At 38.3% G+C, this 20,048-nt stretch overlaps 1 protein-coding gene across 1 annotated transcript in view; it reads left to right on the top strand.

Moving 5' to 3' along the window:
• DGKI (diacylglycerol kinase iota) overlaps positions 1-20,048 on the top strand; it is a 382,898-nt gene that overhangs the window by 211,089 nt on the left and 151,761 nt on the right. The window contains exon 20 of the mRNA XM_017876519.1: positions 2,403-2,602. Coding sequence (XP_017732008.1) covers positions 2,403-2,602 — 200 coding nt within the window. The remainder of the gene's footprint in view (positions 1-2,402; positions 2,603-20,048) is intronic.

Genomic DNA, 20,048 nt, shown 5'->3' with positions numbered 1-20,048 from the left:
AAAAAAAAAAAAAAAAAAAAAAAAAAAAGAGAGAAAATAGTTTTATGTTTTCTATTCTTTTTTGTTTAGTCTTACAGAGGTTTGTTTACCTTGTTAGTCTTTAAAACACAAGCAGACTTTAGGGTTGTTGATGATCTCTTGTGTTGGATCTCCATGTCACAGATTTTTTTCCTTTGGGTCCTTTGTTCCAGGAATGAGGCTGGGGCTGATAGTGGTGGTGAGGAAGGAAAGGAGAGTAAGATTTGCTCTTGCTTCACCCTTCCTCCAACCCATGATTTCCTGTTATTTCCATCTGACAGCAAGTAGAATAAGGACTTGAGCAGTAAGGAGGAGGATATGCTTTGAGAGGGGTTGAGGGGTCCAGGGAAGAGTATAGTGTGAAAAGATGGAAAATCTCAAGACATAGTTGCAGTGCAAAGGAGAGCTATGGTCTTGGGGCAATAAATGGCAGTGGATGCATTAGGTCAGGGACTGTCTTATTTCCTCTCAAGTCACAGGCTACCAGAAAGGCAATATCTGAAGTTCTCACAAGACTAACACGTGCTAGGTTAAATAGAGAGTGGTTGTCACTAATAAATCAAAGTATTACTAATAGTAAATGATTCATTCTGGAAAGCCTTGGGGCTTTCTATTAGGGCTCTTAGGGCCTCTGCCTTATAAGATGCTAAGCCTAGACCAATCCGAGACATGAAAAATATGTATTTCTAACAAGTTGTAAAAAATTAGTTATACTCTAGTTTGTTCCCAAAATAATTTAATGTGACTGTGCTAACAATAATGGAAATGTCTCTACCCTGAAAAGCTAATTACAGTAGTTCCTCCTGTGTCTGTGCAATCATCTTGGATTGATTGTGAAATGCCAGTAGGGGTGGCATTGACAGTTATTAACTCTACTTCTTTGTAATATTTGCTGTTGTTTTGTTTTTGAGGGTGAGAAGATGGCTTAAAAGTGGTCTAGACTACTGTGTATGACTTCCAATACCAAGAGGTTGGAAGGTATTCAAGCAATTTTCAGTCCGGTTAAACTCAGAGGAATACCTTCTTATCAGGCAGGTTTTACATTTTATCTGTCATTAGGCCTACTCAAGACTACAAAATAAAAAGAGTAAACTTACATCAGGTTATAAGGCAAAAAGAATTTTAGTAACTTCTCACAGCATTCTCCTCTGCTTTCTTGCTCACCAGTCAGTTGGCGGGAGAAGTGTAATAGACTAGGAAGGGGCATGTGGGAACTTTTTGGGTGTTATACATTTTTTTCCAAAACTTGGTCTCAATGGAGGTTCACATGTGTGTATAAAATATTTATTAAGCTGTATAATAAAATTTGTGTGCTCTATGTATATTATACAACAAAAATTGTGATTTTCTTTTATTTCCTAAAAGGATAAATAATACTAAATACATTTTTTTTTTTACTAAGTCAGAAGAGGTTATATAAATGTGTTGCTCCTTAACAAGACTTTTAATATCATCTTGAAACTCCATTCTGTGGCTACCATGATGAGCTGAGTTCTTACTGTCTTTCATTTTGATCCTCAAAGCTGCTTTGCTTTCCGGAATATTTTAAATTAAGTAATTGAATTAAGTAATTGATGTTATTTTGCATTTTGTAGATCTTAAACAGGTTAGAAATAGCTTGAGGAAGTTTAGATAAAAAGCAAACACCTATCTAAACATGAAAAGTCATCAACAATGTGCTGCATATTTAAGTATTAGGTAAATACAATTTAGAGGTTAATAAACTACCTGCTTTATCTCCTTCATATTGGCTGTTTAATGAGAATAGATAACACAAAGAAAAACCTTTGTATTAAACTAACATGCTTAAATTTAGATTTGAAACATGTAAGAGCAAAAAGTTGGTAGTTAATAGGAATTTATGGTAAAGCTCGTCATAATTGTGAATATTCAGTTTATTTGTATTAATAGTTTATCCAGGTTTCCTACTATGGTAGTGGTTAATTTTACCAATTTTACTATGTTTATTACAGACTCCTTGGTTATGTACAATGGACTTGGGATTTCCAGCTTTCTTTTTCTTTTTTATTTTTGAGATGGAGTCTCGCTCTATTGCCCATGCTGGAGTGCAGTGGCATGACCTCGGCTCACTGCAACCTCCGCCTCCCGGGTTCAACGGATTCTCCAGCCTCAGCCTCCTAAGTGGCTGGGACTACAGGCACCCGCCACCATGCCCAGCTTTTTTTTTGTTTTTTGTATTTTTAGCAGAGACGGGGTCTCGCCATGTTGGCCAGGCTGCTCTCGAACTCCTGACCTCAGGTGATCCACCTGCCTCGGCCTCCCAAAGTGCTGGGATTACAGGTATGAGCCACCACGCCTGGCCTCCAGCTTTCTTAAATGATGAGAACTAACTCCTTGCTTCCCTTTGACTCTTGTTTTTATAGGCAGCCCTGCAAGTTGGGGGCCATGGAGAGAGGCTACACCAGTGTCGAGAAGTCATGCTTCTAACTTACAAATCCATCCCCATGCAAGTGGATGGGGAGCCCTGTAGGTTGGCCCCAGCTATGATTCGGATCTCCCTGAGGAATCAGGCCAACATGGTACAGAAGAGCAAGAGGAGAACATCCATGCCTTTACTTAATGAGTGAGTCTGCTCATGGCCTACCTTGCTTAACACGAAGACCTTGGAGAGGAGAGTGCAGAGCATGTGCATGGTCTGGGAACCTCACTGTGTTGGGAAGAGGAAAAAAGTCCGGGAGACTCAGCAGTTCCTTGGTTTCTCTCATGGGAACATACAGAGTTTTTTCCCCTTGTTTATTGTACAGTTCCATACCCTTCTTTTAGTAGTTATTACTGTACATGAGATAGATGATTCTTCTTCACTGACCACTTGAGAATATATTTACTGGGACTCTCAGAAAATCATTGAGAGGGATTCTAGGGTGGTAAACTGTGTTCAGGTAAATGTGTTTTTGTTTGTTTTGTTTCAGGGAAGCACATAGTTAGCCTGCTCTTTACTTAGGTCGCTTGGAGAGTGTTGGTTTCTCCAGTCGCGCCTGGTTGGCAGAGCTGGTCAGTAGCTGGCCTCTATCCACATTGCATCTCTTTCTGCCTGCCAGCGAATTGTTCCCTTCCTGATGTTCCTATTTTGGGGTCCTGTATACTCTGGTGCTTCAACTCAGCATTGGCTTTCTGGGCAGCATCCTATTGTCCAGACATAGCCTGACCCACTCTTTCTACCCTTAAACACGTGGTATCCCTCCTGGAGTTTTCCTTTCTTAGGCATTTTAATAAACTGACTTGAGGTAAGGTAATAATGACTAGATATTTAGAATGCATATTCATTATATAGTGTCTCTCACTCCAACTAGTGATTAAGTGTCTGTGGGGTTGAAGAAGGGGATGGATAATGAACGGAAGTTTTGGCATCTTTTGAATATTTCCTATATATCATGCTGTATGCCTAAGGCCATTTCAGGGCTTAGCCTTGTGTCATTCTCTGTCACAGTGAGGGACTCTCAAAAGTGCTTCTCCCGTTTGTGGCCTGTCATGCATGGTTATCTATTTGCACTGAGTGGCTGGCTTCCTTGTGGTGCCTGTAAAGCAAGGGCATGCTTTGCCATGCATTTATGCAGAAGTCCCTAGAATAGCTAGCAACACAGGTGCCCTCACTCACTACCAACACTTACTGTTCTCTCTCTGTGGTGGCACATGTTGATGAACAGGATTAGATAGTGCTCTCAGAGTATTCCAGCTTTTGGCATCTGGGTCTCAGTTTGAAGCTGGGATAAAAAATCCACTCTGTCCTCTCCTTCCTTCTCTCCCAGAATCCAGACTTCCCCCAGAATTTTTCCTAGATTATTTTCCAGAGGTGTTTTTTAGTTACATGTCTTTCTTTGTTTACATTTTGCATTTAGTGAAACTCCTGACTCATTCCTCATGCTGCCTGCCCTCCCTGCCTTTACCTTCTGTTAAGTTAAATACACAATTGCTGAGGTTATATTTTACAAAACATGGAATGTCAGTAGTTGTATATGGTTCATCAAATTTATCCTAGAAATGTTAGAGTTAAATGGACCATGGATTTTCCAGAAATCTGTGAAATACTAAGTGAAAAAAATCTCTGAAACTGCACTATAGTCTATGTTGTTAGGTCACTTTTAGATAGTTTGTTAAGAAGATATGCAGAAGCTAAAAGTTTTTACTATGTATAGGCAGAGAGCTCACAGTCTTAGGCCTGCTTCTTCTGTATTTAATAACCTTATCAGACATGAAATGGTTTTCAGCTGGTTTAGTTTTAAACAGCTTTTTACCTTTGTGTTAAGAATTCGTATTTGCTCAGCAACCATATTAAGAATTCATTTGGCTTTCTGCACCTATAGAAGCACATAAAAAGAATTGTTTTCTTTTTGTACTCATGGCACATGTGATATATGATGGCATTTCTTGTAGCACTTAGCTATGCAAGTGTTCAAGAAGCAGCCTCAACTTAAAAATACTGTTACTGGCTGGGTACGGTGGCTCACACCTGTAATCCCAGCACTTTGGGAGTTCAGGTGGCCAGATCACTTGAGACCAGGAGTTCAAGACCAGCCTGGTCAACGTGGCAAAACCCCTTCTCTGCTATAAATACAAAAATTAAACAGGTGTGGTGGCACATTCCCATAATCCCAGCTACTCAGGAGGCGGAGACACCAGAATCTGTAGGACCACAAGGCAGAGGGTACATGGTGCCGAGATTGCACCACTGCACTCTAGTCTGGGCAACTGAGCGAGACTCTTGTCTGGAAAAACAAAACAAAACAAAAACCCCAAACAACAACAACAACAACAACAAACCCCAAAACTGTTATTTACTTTCTACTACAGGCAGTGGTGCCTGCATCCGGGCCACCCCATGCCGTCTGAAAGACTTACGAGAAATGGGAATAATAGTATAATTTTCATTTTATTAATGAATATTTGTAAGACTTAAAATAACAAAATCTTTATTACCACTTGTGAAAATTATTCAACACTTTATTTGCAGAAAATCAATACAGATAGCACATTTTCAAAAGAAAGCAAAAAAACCTAGTCACCATGTAATATTTGCTTACTAAACCTTAATTTCTCTCATTCTAATCTTATTTACCTTCTATGATTAAATATTTCTTTTGATTTTACCAGAAAACCTTGTTTTGAAATCTAAGGTCTTCCACTGGATTTCCAAGTTCAAGGTCAGCCTTTCCTTTAAGACTTTTCTAGAAGTTTTCTTTCACCTTCTGAGTCCTTCAAGCCTTTCTCTGCTTTGGCCATCAATTGTGTGAAGTGCACCATTTCAAACAATGAAGAAAGAGAAATTTGAAAGACATTTTCTTTATTTCCTGCCTTCCTTTCTTTGCCTGTCTTCTTTTTTCTTTACTCAAGGAGAACTAGTCGAAAATATCTTTGGAATTTTTAGCTTAAAAACCTCTCTCTCTCTGTGTGTGTGTATGTGTATGTTTGTGTGTGTGTGTGTATATGTTTGCATGTGTGTACGTGTGTGTTTGCGTGTGTATGTGTGTGTTTGCATGTATGTGTGTGTGTGTGCGTGTGTGTGTGTGTTTGCGCGCGCGTGTGTGTGTTTGCATGTGTGTATGTGTGTGTGTTCCCAATAAGAAGAAGGTGGCTGTTTAATTCATCTTTAAAAATTAGGCTCCTTTCACACAGCATGTTAATTGGATATTCGAGACGTAAATGCTACGGCTCCCTTAACAGCAATTCCCTTTCCACTTAGATGCCAGTTCACCTTGTGGTTCTGCCCTTTCTCTGGGAGACTATCTCCGGTCTGTGTCTTCAGCCCAGAATTTTCTTCTAAAAATTGAAGACTCATACCCAAATATCTTAGTTGACATTTTTACCTTAATGTCTCATAGTAACTTCAAACTACATGCTAGAAACTGGACTCATTAACTTTATTTCCTAGGCTTTTCTTCCCCACCATTCAGTGAGCCTATTCCATTCACAGTTGTACACAGGAAACTACCATCCACTCATTTGTCCTGTTCCTGGTCTCTGAGGTTCTCTCAGTCACTTCTACTTCTATACACCTGTGTTAGTCCATTTTTGCATTGCTGTAAAGAAATACCCAAGACTGGATAATTTATTTATTTATATTTATTTGTTTGTTTATTGAGACAGAGTCTCACTCTCTTGCCCAGGCTGGAGTGCCATGGTGCCCTCTCGACTCACTGCAACCTCCGCCTCCCGGGTTCAAGTGATTCTCCTGCCTCAGCTTCACGAGGAGCTGTGACTACAGATGTGCGCCACCATGCCTGGATGTATTTTTGATAGAGATAGGGTTTCTCCACGTTGCTCAGGCTGGTCTTGAAGTCCTGGGATCAAGTGATCTGCCCGCCTCAGCCTCCCAAAGTGCTAGGATTACAGGCGTGAGTCACCGTGCCCAGCCAAGGCTGGGTAATTTGTAAAGAAAAGAGTTTTATTTGGCTCACAGTTCTGTAGACTGTACAAGTGTGGGACCAGCATCTGCCTGGCTTCTGGTGAGGCTTCAGGAAGTTTACAGTCAGGGCAAAAGGTGAATGGGGAGCTGGCATATCACATGGTGAGAGAGAGAGCAAGAGAGGGGAGAGGCACCATACTCATTTAAACAACTGATTGTCACATGAACTCAGAGTGAGAACTCACTCACTACCCCAAGGAGGGCACCACGTTATGAGAGATCTGCCCCCATGACCCAAACACCTCTGACCAGGCCCCACATACAACATCGGGGATTCTGTTTCAACATGAGATTTGGATGGGATACGTGTCCAAACCATATCAACATCCATCAGGGTAGCTACCACATTCTTTGAACTCTATCTTCTATTTATTTCCCAAGTCTTTCACTCTCATCCCCTCTATCCTCTCTACTGCTAAGGCAGCCAGAGTTCAAAGGTCATGTGAGCTACCTCTCAGCAGCATTACTACAATATGCTTCTATTTTCTTGTTCCCACCCTTGCTGCCTTCACATAATCTGTCTCTTCTGATATACCAGTTAGATTGATCTAAGAATCCCAAGCCTGTGTTCCTTAGCTTTGCAGAACTTTTCGATCACTCGCTTCTTCATTCTCTTTGCTCTTTGTTCCAGGGAAGATTGCTGTTCCTGAAACAGTAGCCTGTCTCCTACATCATCCTGGTTTTGCTCTCAGGTCCTCTTCTTGCAGTGCCCTCTGCACCTCTTTATCTTCTGCTAACTCCTCGCTCACAGCTTAGGACCCCATTGAATTACTACTTTTCCTGATAAGCCTTTTCTGTCTACTTCTAGCTGTTAGATGTACCTTTACGTGCTTCAGTGGTGCTCTTGGTTATTTCCATGACACTACTTATTAAAAATAGTGTAATCATGGATTTACTCCTCCCTTCTCTGCTCTGTGGGGAGGCCCTAGGCTTTCCTCTTAGGATCCCCAGTGTCGGTCATAGGTCCTGAGATACAATTACCTCTTGCATCAGTGACTCACACATGAATCTATTCCATGAGGCTGTCTCTGCTGTGTTTCTCAGAAATTGCTTTCTAAGATAACGTAAGTCTAAAATTTTGTGAATATAAAACTAGTATCACAAAACAAATGTGTTTTGATCACATTGTCTTATAAGTGAAAGATACATATTTAATGATTTCAAGCTATGGCCCACATGGATAGAAGGGATTTCCATGAGAAATAGTTAACTAATAGGGCTTCATGATGCCACTACATCTTCATTTATGCGAAAGGAAAAATTAATGTTTCCTAAAAAATATTTCTTGGCTTATAACCCCATTTGCCATTACCATACACAAACTAAAAAGCTAGGTCCCACTGTGTCCAGAAGCTCCTCATTTATATGGGAGCATATGTCATTTTATCATAGCATAGGAATCTACACAGACTATGAACTCCAGTAAATACCTTCCCCCCACAAAAAGGAATAAGCAGATGTATCTAGGTTCATATTTGTATGCTAGTAACATGATAAGCTGGATTATGTTCTTTATTTGAAAGGTGCCATTGAAGGAGAATAGAAACAAAATTACCCAGGTATTTCAGGAGATCTTCAATGAACTATTAATACATAGATAATATTATCCTTAGTTCACTAGTAATTAAGGCTTCATTGTTAAAGATGATCATTTTAACCAATGGCCAGATTTCTAGTCAGCAAACTTTGAATTGAGCAATCGAATTCCATCATCCTAGGCTGCTGAGACGTATTATATTGGTTGGAAATGATAGTGCTTGGAGGATAACACAGAGAGAGGCTTGGACTGGAGTTAACTCATGGGTGACTTTGTATGAAAAGTTATGTATCCTGCAGAACAGAGAGATCCAGGGAACTAGGTCTAATGTAGTTCCAATGAAACTCTTTAAATAAGAGAGTGGAGAGAATAATTATGTAAAGTCAACAAAACATTTTGGGTTTAGTTTCTTAAATTCTACATTTTATCTTTTCTAGCAGCTGCTGTAGACTCCATTATAAAAGAAAGGAGAAAAGGGAGAAATCTGTGGTTTGATTTTTCTACCCAGAATGTGGGTAGAATGACAGCAATACAGTGATAAAGTGAGACTTTCTTGGTATTACCTTTGGAGTTTTTTAAAAGCCTTTATTGTTTACCTGAAGGAAGTTGAAGTTTTGGTTGAGACGCTTTTTAAGATGATTGTCTTTTGATGAGTGTTCCTATAAAGCCTGGGGAAACCTGATGGCTGTGTGATGAAAGGGTTAAATTGACTTTGAATCTTTTCAAAGATGAGTTTACCATGCCAGCCTACCACTCAATATGTAAGTGCGTGCCTTCTCTCCTTGGGTGTCCTGATGGGCCTGAGCAAGGGAGGCCATGGTCATCCCCCCGCACCCCCCGACCTGCTGTCCTGCATCGACCCCAGCCTGGCCCCACTCCAGTCTGTGACTTGCCTAGAACCAGCGCCTTCTGTGTGTCCTGTTGGCTTTGTTGCTATCACCGGCTTTTTTTGGATTATTTCCGTGGCTGGCTTGGTTTTCCTTTTCCTTTCCTTCGCTGTTTGGTGATGCGCTCATTTAATTTCTGTTTAAATTTTGTGTGTCTCTCTTTCTCTCCCCTGGCTTGTTCCTTGTCTGTCCACGCTGTCGCTGACTCTGTCTTCGCTGCTCATTCCCTGCTGCCTCTAGTATTCACCAGGTGCAAACTGCGGACCTGCGGCGAGTGTCTGCTCCCCCCGGCTCCTTCACCATGTGAGTACAGTGCTGTTCTGTTTCTACATTTTCTCCCCAGCCTCGTCTTCTCAGGGTTGGACTACCTGTGTCCCTTGCCTTCACAGGTCTGTTCCTCAGATAAGGAAGCCACCTCACCAGAATTGCTTTCTGTTGCCCTCTTTGATTTGAAATGAAGCTGTGAAGTTCTTTATGTTCTATGTGCTTCCATCCTCTATCTAAGTTAACAGTTCAATTTTTGGATGAGATACTTTAGGGCTCATGGTTGCCTGGGGTTGTGCAGAATTCCATACTAAGCATTGGTTTTTATGGAAAGTGCATAATACCATTAGTCTATGTCATTACTTACAGCTCAGAGATAAGCTTGAGGAAGTGCCTGCAGCCCTCAATTTCTGGATGAAACCTTAAGATTATGCATGGAGTTTTGAGTGTGTGTATGTGCGTATTTCTATTTTGGAAGATCCATAATTACAATAAAAGTTCAATGACCCCAAACTGTCACTGAGTTAGCAAAATGCATTTTTATGTATATTTAGGACATTCTGCTTAATGTAGTCTAGGGTATTATTTTTTTCTAGTGAAAACAAAAAGTATGTTTTTTAGCATTTCAGCTCAGAATTATTTTGTGCTCTGGACTCTGCTTTGTCCTTGGTTTTCTCCATATCACATATGCTTGTCTAGCATTTATTATGTTTCAGGGACTGTTACAGATACTTTACATATTAATTAATTTACTCTCCCAACAACCCTTGGCCATATGTGGTATAATGATCTCCCTTCTATGCATGAGGAATCTGATAGAGAGCTTAAGGAACTTGCCCAAGGTCACACAGTTAATAAATTATACAGTGGGATTCAAACTCAGAAAGTCTGGCTTCAAAGTTCATGTTCTTAACAATTTGTAGTCTGCTGCCTTTCATCTGTCAGGATCCTGTATATTTCTCAAGGCCCACTTGAATGATTACCTTTCCAAATAATTCTTCTTTGATTCTTGCTGTCAGAGTTAACTATACCCTCACTGGAGCTTATCATGCATGTATCTGTTACAGTTCTCAAGGTTTACTTTGGTGTTAATTACTTTAACTCTATGTCTGTGTATTTCACACAGTAGACTTAGGCTATTTGAGATGATTGGCAATATCTTAATATGAATTTTGTGTTCCCAGCCCTGTTCAGAGATTTTAACATGAAGTATTCTGAAGCCAAACAATGATTGGTTGGTTTTCTTGGTGGAATGAATGAATAAAAGAATACATGTCTAAATAGAATTGTACAGTATATAACATCTGGTGATATATATGATAAAGCAATTCCTAAAGTTCAGTTATATAATCCTACTTTCAACCCTCGTCTTATGCATACTAATTTATTTATTCATTAAAATATGTATTTATTCAAAAACCTTTATTTTACACTTGCTCTGTGTCAGACACTAGTTTATGCTTTGTGTCTAGCGGTAAGCACAACATGGCACTACCTTCCTGGAGCTTACACTTGAGCAGTCAAAGAATCAATAAGAAAATAACATTTGATTGTCAATTTGAATGTTGTGGCTGGAGTAAAATTGTGTATTCTATACAGGCCAGTTCAGTAAATTGGAGTTTAAGGAGTAGAGTAGCTGCACGTGATCATTGTTTCTAGTGACTACATTGATCGTGACCAAAGAATTGAGAATGTTAATAGCAGAAACGCATATGATAGTCATCCTGTTTCTATCATGGGTTAAATTTTGGTTGTATTTACACTTTAGTCATATATCTTAAATTGGACTGGTTTATCTCTTTTTCCACGAGTGTGTGTGCTACATACAGTGAAGTAAATGGTCATACTTGTTTCTCTAGGGTGCAGCAGGCACTACGTTGTGGTTACTTTAAAACTTGAATGTTAATTTGAAAATATTTTATATCTACATATGATATGTATTAAATATTACATGTCATAAATTTCCTACACATAGGTAAAACATTTATATGATAAACATTAAATCAGGATATTATATTAAAAATCAGATAATAAAACTTTATGGAATACAGCAAGGAATGTGGAGAAAAGTTTAAGCACAATATATGCATTTTGTCTTTTTATGTTATAGCAGTGAGGATAACCTTGATTTACTCACACACCAGTGTTTGCTAATTTCAACAATGTTGAGAAAACCATGGTAACATTGCTTTGGTCCTGTAGAAGTTAGGAACCCCAGTATCGTGAAGTGAGTTTTTACATATTTTTGTGGGGAAGGGAAGGGGATTGCAATCTCATCGGCCATTCTCTGCTCAGAACAACTCTTTTTTACAGATGATCTTTTCTTTGGGTGAACCCTCTCTTTATGCTGCTCTTGAAGCAATTGTTCCTTCCTTGAAGAAACTTGAAGTAATCTTTTTTTCTCTCTAGCTTTCAGAAGACTTTTTCTCCAGGGATGGAGTACATGGTGGTAACAATGCAATGCATAAATTGTTAGGAATTGCAACATACTACTAATGCCTGTGTATATGCAAAATTTCCAGTTTATTCAAAGAAAAATGAAATTTTATGTTTTGATCATATATGACAACATATGAATTGATGAATTTTAATCAATGGAATTTAGTGGTCTCATCCAATAGGACAAAACAAAGCAAATAGAGTATTTCTCCACAAATCTTGTACAGTGCAACTTAATGAATTAATACATTCTTTATAATTGATTGGCTTCATGATGAAGTAAAGCCCTCATTGGAAGACACATGTACACACTACATTTCATAAATCATGACTAGTCATGCTAAATGCTGTAACTGCCAACTCCTATTCAGCTAATGCCAAAAAAGTGTGAAACTGCAAAATGTGTCTTTCTAGAACTCTCTTAGCCTTTAGTAGCTACCTCTCATTAGGTTCTATTTCCCTCCTGCTCTTCCCCCAACAAAATGAAATAATGTATTCCATTTACACCTAATTTATTCATTGCTTTCATCTTTCAACAAACATTATTGAGTGTTTACTTCGGTTACTAGATACTCTATGGGATATTGGAGAAGCAGAGATGAGGACACTAAGGTTTCTGCCCTGAAGAAATGAACACACTAGGAACAAACCCAGTTGTGTTGTCTATGACAGAATTAGGAAGCAATGCGACAAACATTCAAGTAGAGGTTCTGGTTGTTCTACCATATGAATGACTTTGTATTGAGTGTTTATTATATTTGCTTTTATTTTTAATATTTAAAGTTAACATACTATAAACCTGACTTTTCTTGTGTACAGTTCCATAAGGTTTAAGACATATAAAGATTCATATAACCACCACCGTAGTCAGGATATAGATCAGTCTGTCACCCCAAAAGAGCTGCCTCATGATGCATCTCATTGTAGTCAAACCCTTCCATCTCCCAACCTCTAGCAACCACTAATCATTGTAGTTTTGTGTTTTCAGGAATGCCATATAAATGGAAGTATACAATGTGTGGTGGATTGTAGTTGGCTTCTTTGACTGAACACTACATCTTTGAGATTTATCCAAGTTGTTGCATATATCAATTATTGGTTCCTTTTTATTGCCCAGCTGTATTTCATTGTGTGGATGTTTTAGCTTGTTTACCCACTCCCCCATTGAAGGATATCTTGGTTATTCTTCTAGTTTGGGGCAATTATCAGTAGAGTTCCTATAAACATTGATGAGCAGGTTTTATGTAAACATAAGCTTCATGTCTCTAGGTTAAACATGTAGGAATGGGATTGCTGGGTCATATGGTTAAGTGTATGTTCACCTTTGTGAGAAACTGACAAACTGTTTTCCAGAGTGGTCGCACCATTTTGCATTTCTACCAGCAATGTATGACCATTCCAGTTGCTCCACACCCCTGTCAGCACTTGTACTGTTAGCATTTGGGAAGCATGTGTCCAAGTCTTTTGATCATTTTTTAATTGGGCTGTTTGTTTTCTTCCTGTGAGTTTTGAGAGTTCATCATGTATTCTGCCCCCAAGACGTTTGTGTGCTTTGCAGGCATTCTCTCCCAGTATATATCCTGTCTTTTCATTCTCTTGATGATATCTTTTGTAGAGTAAACCTTTTGACAGAATCCAGATGATAATTTTTTTTCCTTTATAGAGTTGTGGTTTTGGTATTATGTTAAAGTACTCTTTGTCTAATTCCAGGTGAATATTTTCTCCTTTGCTTTCTCCCAAAAGTTTTATAGGTTTTCTGTTTTGCATTTAGTTATGTGATCTGTTTTGAGTTTTTTTCTATAAGATGTGCTGTTTAGCTTGAGGTTAATGTTTTCGCATATGGATGTTCAATCCTTTCAGCACCATTTGTGAAAAGATTATCTTTTTCTATTGAATTGCCTTTACAACTCTATCAAAAAATCAGTTGGATGTACAAAAAGTCATCCCTTAGTATCCATAGGGGATTTTTTCCAGAGTCCCTTTTCTTAGATTCTTAGATGCTCAAGTCCCTCATATAAAACAGGTATTTGCATATAACCTATGTGCATACTTTCATGTATTTTAAATCATCTCTAGATTACTTATAACATCCAATACAGTACAAATGCTATGTAAATAGTTGTTATACTGTATTGCTTGGGGAATTGTGATGAGATAAATAGTCTGTACGTGTTCAGTATAGACAAAACCATCATTTTTTTCTGAATATTTTCAATCTGTGGTTGGTTGAATCTGCAGATGTAGAACCCACAGAAATGGAGAACTGATTGTGCACACACATGTACACACACAGAGAGACACACAGATCCAATGTAAACTCTATTCTGTGCCATTGACCTATGGTTTATGCCTTTGCCAGTGCCATATTCTTTCCATTATTGTGCCTTTATAATAACTCTTAAACTCTGGTTTCATTATTCCTGCAAATTTATTCTTCATTGTCAACACTGGCATGGCTATTTGAGTTCCTTTGTCTTCCCATAAACATTTTTAGAATCAGCTTGCCTATGTCTCAAAAATTCTACTAGAAATTGGATGACTGGAATTATATTGAGTGTATAAATCAACTTGGGGAATGTTGACATCTTTACTGTGTTGAGACTCTCAGTTCATAAATTCTTTATGTCTCTTAATTTATTTTATTTGTCCATCATTGCTTGGTAGTTTTCTGCATAAAGATTTTGTACATATCTTGTTAGATTTGTGCCTAAGTAGTTCATGTTTTTGGAGCTATTGTAAATGGTATTTTTTGGTGTGTTTTTAAAATGTTTGTTTCCAATTGCTCATTGCTAGTATATAGAAATACTATGGATTTTTTTTTTTCTTTTGAGACAGGGTCTCACTCTGTTACCCAGGCTGGAGTGCAGTGGTGCAATTTCAACTCACTGCAACCTCTGCCTCCTGGGTTCAAGTGGTCTTCCCACCTCAGCCTCCTTAGTAGCTAGAGACTGCAGGCACAGGGTACCATGCCTAGCTAACTTTTGAAGTAGTGTGGGTTTTTATATGTTGACTTTGTAACCTATTGGCCTTACTAAATTCATTTTTTAGTTCTAGGAGTTTGGTAGCATCCTCAGGATTTTCTCCGTAGCTCAGCATGTCTGTGAATAAGGATAGTTTTATGCCTTTCTTTCTAATCCGTATGCCTTTTCTTTCTTTTGTGTTGTTGTCCTGGCTAGGATTTAGAGTACAATGTTGAATAAGCATGATGAGAGTTTCCCTCCTTGCTTTGCTTCTGATATTAGGGAGAAAGCATTCTGTCTTTCACCCTTAGATTGATTATTAGTTGTAGAATTTTTGTGGAAGTGTTTTGTCAGTATATCTGGAAAAGATTAGGGCATTATTTGTTCTTTATATGTTTGTTAGAATTTACCAATGAAACTCTGTGGGCCTCAAGATTTTTTCCTCTTTGTAAGCAATAAATTTAATCCCTTTAGGAGTTGTAGGACTACTCAGGTTATCTGTTTCACCATGAATGAGTTTTAGTTGTCTTATAGTGGCTCGAAGTGTTTGAGGAATTGGTCCATTTCATCTAAATTGTTGATTAATGTATGTAGAGTTGTTGTATTTCCTTCTCTCTTTCATGTCTGTGAGGTCTGCAGTACAAGTCTTCTTTTATTCCTGATATTAGTAACCTGTATCTTTTTTTCTTCTTTGTCAGTCTTGGTAGAGATCTATTTTATTGGCTTTTTTGAAGAATTGGCTTTTGTTTTACTAACTTTCTTGATTTTTTTCAATTTGCAGTTTTATTGACTTCTGCCCTTTATTATTTCCTTCCTTCTGCTTGATTTGGGTTTATTTTGCTCTTTTTTCCCCATTTTTTTCTAGAGTGGAATCTTTTATTTATTTGCTTCAGTATGCAGTTGACTCAAGTTCAGGCCGCAAGTTTTGACTAATCTTCTAAGGGTTGTGGTTACAATGTTAGTTTTATTTCCAAAGTCTTTGCATTGCTATTCTTATCTGTGTGGCTTATGAATGACTAAGTTGCCAGTATGGATCTGGGTGGAGGTCTACCCTGTAGTTCAGTTCCTAAAGTCTATGACCTGGTGTTTAGGGCTAGATTCATGTATTTGCAGCCTAGAGATAAACCCCCAAGAGTTCGTGAACATCTTTATGGAGTTGTTTTCTGAGGTCCTTCCTCTCTGCTGTCATCCCTGGTTCCTTCTGGTTTCTTGGGGCTTCCTTTGTTTGGTTCTTGTGCCAGAAAGGCTAAGGCTTTAGTTACCTCACTTTGCTGCATACTGCCTACAACTGTGTTCATGTCCAGGGCCAAGCAATGGTAACAGAAAGAAAAAGAAGCAATGATAGTTTATGCTACTCTCTTGGCATCATAGCTCCTGTGATTAGAGGGGAAGCCCCACTTTCCTCCTAAGTTTAGGTGCCCGAAGGCTTTGTCATTGCTGCTGCCAGAAATAGTGAAAAGGCCTGAGTAGTAGTGTAGAGGGAGAAAATGGAGGGGGGAAAAAGAAAAGGAGATCCTCTTCCATTTCTTTCAGCATTCAGAGTCCCTTCTTTTCTTAGAGCTGGAGCACAAGCATTTTCCTAGAGCTCTTTCTCTCTGCTCCTGGTGTCCCCTTTTGGACTTTATGTTGCCTGGAGTCCAGGCTGTGACTTATTGGAGGGAGAGGGTTTTGGGAGTTTACTACCACTTTGATAGTATCTTAAATTCTGATGTTCTTCGCCAATCTACTGCTATTGTTTACTTTTCAAAGTTCTCAAATAGCTGCTTTATGAATCCTGTCCACATTGTATAGCTGCATTCAGTGGGGAAGAAATAATGCTGTGTGCTGACCCACCTTCACCAAGATAGGATCTTCCCTGCTTTTTGAAGCAGAGAACTATTGGACTGCATTTCTTCTTGCCCACTGCAGTGACTCAGCTAGTGTCATATCTAAACTCAGCAAAACAACTCTGCAGAGAGACCAGTGTATTTTGAACTACAACTAACATATGTTAAGTGTAATATACCATCTTGCACAGCAGTTACAATTTAAACATAAACAGGATATATCCCACTGCTAAATTGTGTGGGTCTGCTTATTACCTTGGGAAAAGCAAAGTTAGAAACAGATCCACAAAACAAGTATGATTTGTCATATTTGACCACTGAATATGACTCAGCATTCCAAAATTGCTTGTGATAAATGAAGGCTTCTTGGTAAGGATGAAAGCAAATTGATTTTTGTTCAAGGAAGAAAGGGAGTTTCATTAAAAGAAAGGGAAATATTTTGATATATTAAAATATTTTATGGTTCTGTTTTGGGTTGAGCTTAGGAATTTTATTGTTATAAAACTACCAAGACAGAGCAAAGTACCTTTGATCTTCACAATTGAAGAAAACATAAATTAGCCATAGGTGGTTAAATGTTTGCATGCCTCTGGCCAGAGAAGTAAACTAGAAGATCCTTTGAAAAGCTTTCTAAAATTCTATAATTCTGTTCTACAACTAGTCACATCAAAACTTTTGGTCTAACATTTACTCGAGTTTGTATAATATATTATGAAAGATCTCTTTATTCTGTTTACTTAGTCATGTCCCTTTAATTAGAAAATAAGACTTGATTTGTGTTATTCAGAACCCTTTTTCCTTTCCTTTCCTCTCTTTATAAACTCTGCCACACTTAACTCTTTAAGGAAGTGGAAATTTACATGCATGCCTTTGTAAACTACAAGGCTTACCTCTAAAGCAGCTGAGATGATCCATCAGATATGGTTTGCCTCAATGAATTAAGCTGCTGGTGGCTAATACACAACCTTCCTGAGAGTCTGAGAATGAATCACACTCACGGGCCAGTGGAGCCTCCAGAAATGTGCTTCATGTCTGGGGCAGAAATCTGTCCAGATTCTGATTCGTGGATTATAATTTTTGAGTCATAGCTCCTGGACTCAAAAACCAATTTTGAGGGTATCAAAGCAGCCTAAGTACTTCAACTTGTGTGATTAGGTTTGTCAGTCATGCTTTTGTTGTTATTATTGTATCCCTAGGTGATTATCTCTGAATTGTAGGATTTTCGATAATTTTTTTTTTTTGATTTCTGTATTTTCTGCTGGATTTCCATGAATGGGAGTACTTCTAAAAAGGGATAAAAAAGCAAAACACTTCATATTTTTGAAAGAACAGGAGAGAATTGCTACATTCATAGAATTGAAAGGCATGCCATTTGCTGAATCTTAAGGTCAGATAGTGAAGTGTAAGAGTTAGCTTCAGGCTACCTGGAAAGCAAAGATATTTGCTCTCTAAACTTCTGAGCAAAAGAAGATGCTAAATTTTGCCCATCGTCACTTCTTCCTTCCTCTCTCTCCCTTGGCTCCTGAATTCTTGGGTGATCTTACTAGTAATTTCACTTCAGACTGTGCACAGTTTCTTGACTTTCAGTCATACCATCATGTCATCCCTTCTTTCCTCTTGTTATGCCACTCTTCTCTACTAGTTCCTTAAAACAGACATCTGCAATGGATAATTCCAAAGAAAAGAAATTAATGGTTACTTGGACTTCAGCTCATGCCAGTTTCCACACTTTATCTCTCAGTTTCCATGAGAGCCCAGACTGCAACTTTTTAAAATTTTTTTTGAAATTTTTAAATGAGTTTCTCCCATGAGTTCCCTCACCCTGCCTGGGCTTCCATTCCACTCCAAGGGGTCTTGTGACACAAAGAAAATGGGCAGTGGAAGCAGTCCATGGGTCTGTAGCCGGAGCGTCTTCCTCCTTATTCTACAACCCCTCTTTCCTTATGGTAACATCCTTCTGATTTGACTATCTGGGGGAACCCTGCATTTGTCTGTGTAACATAGGCCACGTATTAACCTTTTGCATTTCAGTTTTTCAGATATTAAAAAAACTGCAATTGGTCCTTGGAATTCCTATCAGCTTTGAAGTTCTGTTATGGTAGAATTCAAAGCATGACCTTAGGGTCATAAGAAAATCTGTCCCCAAAAAACCTGTAACATGAAGTGGATGAGACTTGCTATGGGACAAGACAGGGTTGTCCTTCGTTCTGAGTATTGGGCAGGGGGACCAGGCCCTGTTCTGCCTTGGTAAGCATAGTTCATGTCTCACTTTTCTGTCAGCAAGAACCAAAGTGGATTTTTACATTTAGCTAGAGACGTAATATGTACCTAAGCACCTTGCTCTGTGATCAAATTTAACACCCTACTAACTTCTAAGGTCACAATTGCTACTAGTCTCATTCCCTATATGAGAAGACAGAGAACAAGAAATGGTAGGAAACTTGCTTATGATTGCGTGCTGTAAATTGATAAAGTTGACATCATAGCATTTAAGGCATTGACCTCTGCTGTCAGTATCACTTCTGGTCAATTTCTTGTGTGTGTGTATATGTATGTATATTTATCTATATTATTTATATATTTTAATCCAATCATATTATATATACTTTTAAAGGAAACTTGGTTATGAATAATAATAATTCAATTCTGAGTGTTGCAAATGTGTGAATCTTTGGTGTCATAGGTTTATAGTTCAAGTGTTGTTATAAAATTTCAGAATGACAAGTTCCAGTTAAAAATAGCACCGCTAAATAATTTGAAGTCTTTTAGAATCATAAGGAGTGGTGTTTGAACTGAGAAACTGGCTTATCAGGAAACGTCATGCTGACATCCACAGTGGAGGAATTATTCCTGTGTTCTTATATTAGTAACAGTCAACCCAGAGCTTGGCAATCAGTCCACTTACGTAAAGGCGCAGTACACTTAGGGCCCCCTCCACATTTAACATTCTATCTTGTTGCTTTCAAATTTATTTTTAGAGATGAATTATTCATGTCCTTATAGGTGTAGAAATAGTCTTACCACTCAGCACTTTTCATATAGTAAAAGGTTACTTCAAAAGTGCAGCGGATATTTACTGCAGGTTTTGTTGCTTGAGTGTGCAGGGAATAAGGGAGCTCTTGCAGAAGTCAGACTTGGGGGTAAAGGCGAGAGTTTACAGGAAGGTTTGGGTATAGTACATGTGCCAGGTATGTTTGGCAGGGAAAAGGAGGGGAAACATTTATGAAATTTTAAAAAATAAAATAAATTTCAAAAATAGAAATCTGACTTTAGAGATACAATTAGTCCAACAAATACAACACTTTTTTTTTAGATTTCTCTATGTTTTTAATAGATAAGTGAAAATTAAGGTCTGAATAGCCAGGGCAGAGATAGCAAACTGGCAGAGATTCCCAGGCCAGATTGGAATTATTGAAAATTAAAAATTAGATTTCTCTCATTCTTCCATTATTTATCTTTTTATAAACACTAGTTGTAGGATTAGAACAAAATGAGTTAGTTCTTTTTGTGCAACTTTTTAGTAGATATCTGTATGAGTTTGCTAGGATTGCAATAACAAAGTACCACAGAGTGAGTGGCTAAAACACCAAAAGCAACGGCAGCAAAAGCCAAAATTGACAAATGGGATCTAATTAAACTAAAGAGCTTTTGCACAGCAAAAGAAACTACCATCAGAGTGAACAGGCAACCTACAGA

This window comes from Rhinopithecus bieti, unplaced genomic scaffold, assembly GCF_001698545.2.
Source record: "Rhinopithecus bieti isolate Rb0 unplaced genomic scaffold, ASM169854v2 scaffold_8307, whole genome shotgun sequence".
Lineage (NCBI taxonomy): Eukaryota > Metazoa > Chordata > Mammalia > Primates > Cercopithecidae > Rhinopithecus > Rhinopithecus bieti.
This window is presented reverse-complemented; position numbering and strand designations above follow the sequence as displayed.